This window comes from Psammomys obesus, unplaced genomic scaffold, assembly GCF_907164565.1.
Source record: "Psammomys obesus unplaced genomic scaffold, mPsaObe1.curated_primary_1811, whole genome shotgun sequence".
In the NCBI taxonomy this organism is placed as follows: Eukaryota; Metazoa; Chordata; class Mammalia; order Rodentia; family Muridae; genus Psammomys; species Psammomys obesus.
In genome coordinates, this window is record NW_026592636.1 from 257,273 (window position 1) to 266,077 (window position 8,805).

The 8,805-nt window shown below is 52.7% G+C and overlaps 1 protein-coding gene across 3 annotated transcripts; it reads left to right on the plus strand.

Annotated features, from left to right (window-relative positions):
• The first annotated feature begins 435 nt into the window (after nt 1-435).
• On the plus strand, nt 436-8,260 carry Mrpl23 (mitochondrial ribosomal protein L23). 3 transcript variants are annotated; one of them, XM_055614765.1, is made up of 5 exons: nt 436-532; nt 2,795-2,917; nt 3,867-3,949; nt 4,794-4,867; nt 8,037-8,260. In XM_055614765.1, exons 1-5 carry the CDS (start codon nt 516-518, stop codon nt 8,178-8,180), a joined length of 441 nt encoding a protein of 146 aa, XP_055470740.1. In that variant the 5' UTR covers nt 436-515; the 3' UTR covers nt 8,181-8,260. The 3 variants fall into 3 exon arrangements, with proteins under 3 accessions (XP_055470740.1, XP_055470743.1, XP_055470742.1); XM_055614768.1 differs by lacking the exon at nt 436-532 and adding an exon at nt 692-900; XM_055614767.1 differs by lacking the exon at nt 436-532 and adding an exon at nt 994-1,050.
• Nucleotides 8,261-8,805: the final 545 nt, after the last annotated feature.

Sequence of the window (8,805 nt, forward strand, 5' to 3'; positions counted from 1 at the left end):
GGAAGCAAGATTGTAGATGTCCTTTGTAGAATCCACCAGCCAGTAGTGCAGAAGTGGGGGTCTGCTCAAGGCAATATGCGCCCTGCTGGATGGGGAAGCGCGCGCGTGTGAGTGTGTATGTGTTTGGGGGGGGTACTTAGGAGGTACACTGAACACTGAGTGGTATTCAGGATTCTGTGCAGCATATAGGTGGGGGTCGGGCAAAAGGGTACAGGATGCACGCAGGCTTTTTGCGGGGCCCAGTGAGGGGCGGGGTTGTGCATTGTGTGCAAGGCTGAGAGGCGGGGTGCACTGTGCCGGGGGCGGTGCACAGGCGGCTTGCGGTGGACGAGTGGGGGAGGGGCTTTGTGGTTCTAGGGCGGGGGTGGGGTGGGGATTTGCGGGAAACCTAACTTGCGGGGCGCTGCGGTGCAGGGAGAAGGTAGCGCGGCCTCCGGAAGCGAGGGGGCGCTGTGCCAGCGCGGGCGCTGTGCGGGGCGGGCGTCGCTCCTTCCTGCGCGGGAGGTGCGGCTGCAATGGCGCGGAATGTGTTGTGAGTAACCTCGTCGCCCGGCCGTGCGGGCTGTACAGCCCAGGTCGGGTGGGTGCGGGGCCCGGGCGGTTCCGGGGACCGGAAGCTGGAGTCGCCCGCACGCAGCGGGTTTCCCGCAGGGGATCACGCGGCAGGCCCGCCTCGGCGTAGTGTCTTGGCTATCAATCACAGCCAGCGGTTCGGGTCCGCTTTGGCAGACAGCCAGAGCTGGGCCGGGATTGGCTGGTGCCTTCAGCACCCCTGGCCCAAGCCCCCAAAAGTTGCTACATTCACAGGTCGCCACGTGGCCAGCAGGGCTGGCCTCCCACAGTCTTAAGCAGGAAACACGTGTTTGGTGAACACGTGACCCATTGGATGGGTGGCCCCAGGTTGAGCATTAATGAGGTTTTGGGGGTTTCTCATGGAGATGGAATTTGGGGGACCCTGCACATATCTGGGGAGCAGACTGTAGGCGTTGCCTGGTGATTTCCTTCTGCAGACTGGCTGCGAGGGACCAGGAACCTCAGCATCAGGGCAGGGTGAGGCAGGGCCAACCTGGTTCAGACAACCATTTTCACCCTCTGGCTTTGTAAGGAGCTGGTGGGACTTATGTGTGAGTGGGTGGAGGACAAGGTGAGATCAGGAATTAGCCCTGAGCTGCTGGGGGACAAGGCCCAGACAGCCTACCAGTGGGGAGACTAGAGCCAAGAGTACCACTTGCTGTTTGGGGTGCTTGTGGAAAAAAATAGTAGAAAGGAAGTTAGGAGAACCCTTAAAAGGCCAGGCCTCGGAAGAGCAGGGAGAATCCTGGGACCAAGAGGAGGCTGCAGGTTTTCAGAGGGAAGTCTCCAAGCTTGGGATGTGCCTGGCAGTTTTTGGGGAGACTTTGTGTGCAAGGGCAGATCTAGGGAGAACAGAAATCTGTAAATTGTCCATGGGACTCCCATGTGCTATCAAGGCCTCTGCCCTCCTATCGTAATCTTGAAGATTCAGAGACTAGTATGTTCAGTGAACACTGCTCCCCCTTTCTACCATTAAGGAAGATCTCCCCAATTTTGTTCTTGTACTGTACCATAGTTGGGCCCTACTGATAATGTGAAGCCCCTTTCGTACCACAGTTATCCTGTACTTTTAGTAAATCAGGGTTCCCTATCCCCCTTCAGAACCCTTCTTTCAAGGTCTCTCCCTGTCCCCGCTAAGCTGCCTATTCTTGTAGGTACAGAGGAGAGGCTCTGCCAGGGCATTGGTAGCAATCTCTAGGCCATTGGTCTGCCAACAATATATGGATTTGAACACTAGGTAGGCTCTTGAGCCACTGAGTTTGACAAACATTTAGCTGTGGGGCCTGCCTCCGAGTCTCCCACCATGCTACCTACATCGTCATTTGAAACCCAGATACCTGCTTCTCAGCCCTGAAACTCCCCTAGTGTGGTCAGCCTGGTGCTTCCAGTGTGGTGCTCCCTGGACTTGGATAGCTAATATATACTTCTCCAAAATTAAGTCAGCATGGAACTCAAGTCTATCATAGGGCTAGGTGTTCCCAGGTCTGGCCCACATGCCCATGCCTAGATGGTCCTGTGTGCCCACCCTCCACCTGGGCACCAGGTACTGTGCACCTCTAGTAATTCCACAGACCCTGAGTTTCTCTCCCACTTCCGTGCCTGGTAAGATAGGCACAGAAGTATACAAGACCACCAGGCAGATAGTCTGCTTCGTCTACAGGTCTGATAGTGATGGGAAACAGTGGCTACCCCAAATTCTGCTTGTTTGGGTAGTTTTAGTAGTCCAGTGATATGTTGCCAGCTTGGAGCATTGTGTTGAAAACACTGTCTTTGCCAGCCCCCAGCCTGTTAGCCTCCCTCTCAAGGAGCAAGGGTTCTTCTGTGCTGTGGAGAGTGAATCGGCTGGCCGTGGAAACACCTAAGAGCAGGAGTTGGTAGGCCTATGGAGGAGGTGTTACCTCAAGTCGAGTGCTACCACTGCCCTGATTATGAGGTCCTCCCTTCCTTGTTCTCTTACGGTTTTACAAGCTGGGACCATTATTCTGCTACCATGCCACACTGTAAGCCTCAGCTTCTGTTTTTTTGTTTGTTTGTTTGTTTGTTTTTTGTTTTTTTGTTTTTGTTTTGTTTTGTTTTCACTTCCCTTTTGTCCTGGGACAACTGTCCCATTCCCAGCCTGCCTTGACCCTGCTGGTGTGAGTGGACACATGAGCCTGCAGCACTCTGTGTGTGTGTGTGTGTGTGTGTGTAAAACCCTAATCCCTTAATTTCTCCTGGGCAGGTACCCTCTCTATCAGTTGGGCGGCCCACAGCTCCGTGTATTTCGAACAAACTTCTTCATTCAGCTGGTGCGGCCTGGTACTGCCCAGCCTGAAGATACTGTGCAATTCCGGATCCCCATGGAGTAAGTAAGCCCCAAAGGAATTCGGGGGCTGGGGAGTGGCCTCCGGTATGTGGGTCCTGTCCTGTTTTTTTAGCTTAGCTCCTGAGGGCCAGGCTTTTCCTGTGGTGGAAAGACCTGGGGCCACTTTGCTTGCTCAGCGCATGGTGGAGGGGCCTGGTGTTTGCAGAGCTTCAGGCAGCCAGGGAGCAAGCGTGCTCTTGGCTGGCTTCCTGGCTCGCCCTCCACCTGGGGAAAGCTTAACAAAAAGCCTGAGATTTGTTGAATTCTTGCCTCCATCCTTTTCCCAGGAAAGGAGTCCCCGGAGGCTGGGTTGGAGCATGCTGAGATTTGCAGAGCTTCTAGAATGTTAGCCCTGAGTTCCTCACCTCATCCTGCTCAGTTCAGTGTGTCACTTTTTAAGGAAGGTGCAGTGCAACCCCAACTTCTGGTGCTGCTCTGAGTCCTAAAAGCCTCGGGGACCAGCTCAGCTGGAGCAGAAGGGCCCGGCAGATACCTGTAGAAGCTGGGATAAGATCTCTTCAGCCTTATAGACATACACAGGAGCTTATGGTGGCCTGGGTTGTGCTGAAAGCTAGCATGGGCTTCATCTGCCAAAGCCTAGAGGACCCTCTCTAGCAAGTGTCTCATAGACCACAGTAGCAAATCTTTAGTCACAGATAGGAGCACAGCCTAGGTACCAGCCTGATACCCTACATTTTTCTGGGGTGAGCCTAGCTGCCTTCTGGTGATGATCAAAGACCCAGGTGCAGAGGACCAAGTAAACCATTCTAATGGAGCCCAACTCTCATGCCCTAACTTGTCCTGTTGTCTGGAAAGGACAGCCCTGCGGCCCAGCCCCACCTGGCCGCAGCTGCTCCTGGACTTTCACCCTTATCTTTGGGTAGGTTATCTGCCTCTCTGTCTTTTATCTAGGCTTAGCTCAGACTTGTTTTCTTTCTGTCTCATCCAGGATGACCAGAGTGGACCTACGGAATTACCTTGAGCAAATTTACAATGTTCCCGTGGCTGCTGTGCGCACACGGGTACAGCATGGTGAGTTCCTGTGTTGGTGGCTTGCCTCCAGGATGTAGCCTTTTGCCTACTTCATGTTGTCTCCCACTCCATGAGGGGAAACAGAGGCATGAGGGGCTTAGGTAACTTGCCAGAGTCACATGGACCCCTTGGTAGAATTCTGCTCCCATCCCCTTGTAGCTCACTGAAGCTGTGACCCTGAAATGTCCTCTGCTCCATTTTAGCTGTGACCCTGAAATGTCCTCTGCTCCTTTGAATCACTTCCTTAGCCTGGGCTGGTCGCTAGTAGGCCTTCATAGTCTCCTCCTGTCATAGACCCTGATGTGGCCCATCAGTGGCAGAGCCAGTACCCAGGGCTGGCTGCCAGAGCTGCCCTCCTAGACAATGCCCTTCCCAGAGAATCTACATTTTGCCAGAGAGCAAAGAGGTTCCTTTCATTCTTTTAAAGTCTTTTGCTGTCGTCTCTATTGTCAAAGACTTTTATATTGGTTTTCAGAGACAGGGTTTCTCTGTGTATTTCCTGGCTATCCTGGAACTCTGTAGACCAAGCTGGCCTCAAACTCAGAGAACCCTCTGCCTTTGCCTCCTGGGTGCTGGGATTAAAAGTGTGTGCCTCTACGAGCTGGCTCAAAGACAGTACACAGTACACAGTTCCTCCATTACACAGTAAATGGAGGAACTGCTCTCTGCTGGGAGATCTGTCTGCAGTCCCTCCTGGAGCTCAGTTTACCCTTCAAATGCCCGCTACCACCACCACACACACACACCTCCAGATGATATCTTGTGCCTAGCTGGGAAAATGGTTTCTAGCCTGTGGGGCTGATAAGAGAGCAGACATTAAGCAGGGTCTGCTGTCCCCTCACAGGCTCCAACAGGAGGAGGGACCACAAGAATGTCAGAATCAAGAAGCCAGACTACAAAGTGGCCTACGTGCAGCTGGTGAGTGATAATAGCCCTGTTTCTGCTCATTTTCACATCTGCGTCCCTGGGGCTGTTTGTGCAATGTACTCCACCCAGACCTGGAGACCTGGGGAGGGGAGGAGTCCAGGTCAGAGTGCAGCTCAGCAGAGCAGAGCACCTCTGCTGAGCTCAGGAAGTCTATTCCTGATTTTGTGTTAAAGGCCCATGTCTTGTCCTCATGTTTGGTGAACACAGAAATCAGAGGATGAATGTGCCAAGCCACAGCTCTGTGAGAACCTGGCCTTGGACAGATCCTGGGCCTGATGGAGAGTTTATGTTCCCCTTGGAACCCCATGCAGTGAAGAGGTTGAGATCTCTGTCATTCCTCTGTTAATCTAATCGTGACAGTGCTTATGTGAGTACAGGCACCAAAGCCACTTCACTTCATTCTTGCTTGGGGTCCACAGAGAGGAATCCTAGCCTGGGCCTTTATTCACTGAGATACAGACTTGCCAAGAGAGAGCCACATTTTTCTCTTGCCTCTATACCTGACCCGCTGGCATTGAGAGCAGATTTTAAACCACCCAGTGCTCTTTGGTCTCAAGTCTCTGGACAGAAACTACTTTGGCCTCTGGGAATCTTGCAAGCAAGACTCCCCTAGGCTGGGTCCATTAACTAGGCCCCTAGTGCTTGAACCTCACAGGGGGGCTTCCTTCAATTTCTCCAGTTTCAGTGTCAACAGTCCTCCAGGGAGCCCAAGCCTCCACAGCTGGCCACTAGATGGCAGTCATGCTATTGAGAATGGGCTCCTCCCACCCGCCAGGGCTGGATGGCTGTTTATTCAAAGACCCTGTGGGGGGGGACACAGCTTTGCTGAAGAAAGAGCCACAGTTGTTCTAAACTTAGCCCAATATTTGCTATGCATAAAATCAACCAATGCAGGTGGGAAAAGAAGGCTTGGGCCCTCTGAAGGCTTGTGTGTGTGAATGTGTGTGTCTCTGTCACCCATCTTTCTCTGTCAAGGCCTACGGGGCCACATCCATATGCTGGCCTTTGCCACAAGTCACTTCAGAGACAGCTATGGTTACAAGTGGCTTTTGAGACATCTGAGCCCCTACGTTCTCCCGTTCCCCAGCCCCACCACACTCATGAAAGCTGGACTCAGTGGTTCTTAGATCTGGCAACTGCAGCTGCCACCAGACATGTCTACCTTCCTCTGTGAAATCATGATAAATGGGGACCCATCGTGTCCCCACTGGGCCAGGTTCCTCAGCCAGGATTAAAATTTGTAACGCACCCCCTTCCCAGCTCCAGCCTAGAAATGGTTTGTGTTTGGCTGTATCCGCAAAGACTGTCTTTGTCTTCTACCATGTCCTGTGGGGAGTGAGGGGCTTCTGGTAACTGCATTGTGAGGCTCAGGAAGGGGCAACCAGAGAAAGAGAGAGACAGTTCATTGTGAGTGTGGAAGGGGAAAGGCGGGTCCCACGTGGTGGGCGTCCACATTTTTCTTCTGACAACCTGATAAACATCTTTTTGGTCGGTGGGGAGGGAGCCTTAGCAAGCTCTCAGTCCCCACATAACAAAAAGAGCATTGACCGTGTTTACACAGAATGGTGTTTGACTGAGTGGTGCACACAGGCCATGAGCCCTTGGCTCCAGAATAAATGCTGCGGGCAGGCACAGTCCAGCCCAACAATGGCCCTCGGGGCCCTAGGATTACTGGCGTCAGGAGTCAGGACTGGCTTCTCCACTTTTCCCCCTGGCCTTTCTTTCTTTCCTGCCTTGGGCCCCTCAAAACCGGCTCTCCCTCCTTGGAGATGGGTGGGTACATTTTTTTTAAAGTATGAAGTAATTATCTCTAGAGATATCCCTCAAAGAAGTCATGCTGGTACCCATAGACGGTGATGCGGGTCCCTTAGGGGTTGCATCTGCTTCTGCTCTTTCCCAACACCACCCCCATTGCACAGGCTACAGGCTGTCTTTTGTCTCTGGGCCTTAGGCTGTCATTTTGGCTTTCATCTGCCACCAAAGCCAGCAGTCAGTTCTAGATGGGCAGTCAGCTCTGCTTATTAGCTGCTGCCTCCCCATTTTGTTTTTGAAACGTGGTCTCCTGCCTTGCCATTTTGTTTTTGAAATGTGGTCTCCTGCATCTCAGACTATCCTTGAACTCCTTGTGAAGCCAAGGATGACTTTGAATTTCTGATTCTCTTGCCTCCAACTCCTCAGTGCTAAGATTATAGGCTCAAACAACACCAAGTTCCTGTGGATCAGACCCTGGGCCTCATGTGTGCTAGGCAAGAACTCTACCAACTGCGCTACATGCCCAGCCCCAAAACAAGAGTCTTTGAGGGCCTCTGACTGAACTTACTGAGGTCCCAGGTTCAGAATTCTCTATTTGTCCACCTAGGAGACATGAGGTAACAGCAGAAGGGGTCTCTACTCCAAGGTGGGCTCTTTTGTACCCCTTCCCTCTAACATCTTTTGTCTTGGAGATGGTAGCAAAGGCTGCAAGTGAGCCTCTCAGCCCTGTATGTGCTTAGGGCCTTGTAGAGCTGGCTTTCTTCCCCCTCCCAGGGCCTTCACTGGTGCTGGTCCACGTGCTTGGGGCCCCAGGCTGGGATGTGGCCATGCTGACACACTCTGAACTTCTAGTGAAAGACGTAAAAGCAGTTAATTTGTAAAGCCGAGCTTGATTTATAGACTGCTGCGTATGTAGGTTTCTGTGTATGTTGTGTGCATTTTATTTGCCAAGTTCGGAGCCTGGAGGAGGGCGGCCTTTAATGTGGCTGAAGGCCTTTAGATATTTTGGATGGAAAAAGTTTTAGCATGGCACCAGACGTCATTTGTGTCCTGTTTTTCTGCTCCTAGTTCCTGCCCCCCGTTCCACCCGCTGCCGCCTAGTAAATGGGCCTTTGCTGGACTGCTTTTAACGAGCCCCGGGCTGGTGCAGACCCCTGTAAAGAGATAATGTCCATGAAAAGGTCCATTGTCCTGGTAATAGCCTGCTGCTGATAGATAAAGGTTGGAGGGCTGGCCTGTAAGGTGTTTGTTTTCCCAGCAGGAACCCTGCCTAGAGACACTGGCGGCTCATCATCCTGTTGTTTGTCATCCAGGGTCCAGGATTGCTAGCAACTAAGCATTAAGGCCCCGAGTGTGAGAGGAAGGCAAGCTTTAAGCTCTCAACTAAGCCCCTGTTTCTCTTCCCCAGGCCCATGGGCAGACCTTCACCTTCCCAGATCTTTTTCCAGAGAAAAAGCCCAGTCCTGCAGACCCTCTGGAAGAGGAGCTACAGCAGCAGAGGCAGAGCAGCGACCCACGGTGCCCTGGTATCCCTTCCTGGTTTGGCCTATGACCTGTGACAGCAGGGATCACAGACCTAGCGCACACAGTGGTTCTGACAAACCCCAATAAAAATCCTTTGTGGAGAAAGAACTGGGAGACAGTCTGCCTTCTGTAGTGGGTACAGCTCTGGGTCTCTGACACCTGTGCTGTAGAAGACTTGGCTGTGGGTAGAGTCTGAGGCCAGTTAGCCAGAGACAGCAGTGTAAACATTTGTACCTGACAGGATAGCTCAAGGTGACACAGCAGAGGCCTGATGCCAGGCAGGCGGGTAAGCCCCCGGAAACAGTCCAAGATTGCAGTCCTCATTGTGGGGATGGGGGACGGGCTGGGAGGGAATCGCCTGTCCAGACAGGTTTTGGTGTGATACAATAGCAGGAAGGACCAGAGAGGGATGGTGAGCAGGAAGGATGTTGAAGGGCATGAGGGAAATCAGGCAGATCTGCAGGCTCCAGGGACTCTGTCATTGCAGGGAGATAGCCAGGCCACCATGACCAGAGGCTATGGGTGATGAGACATGAAAGAGCCCCTTGGAGCCAGTGTGACTATGGGGATGGAGGTTCACAGAGATTACAAGGAGCAAAGGCCCAGCAGGGTTGATTGCCAGATAAAGATAATTACCTTGAAGCCTGGAGATC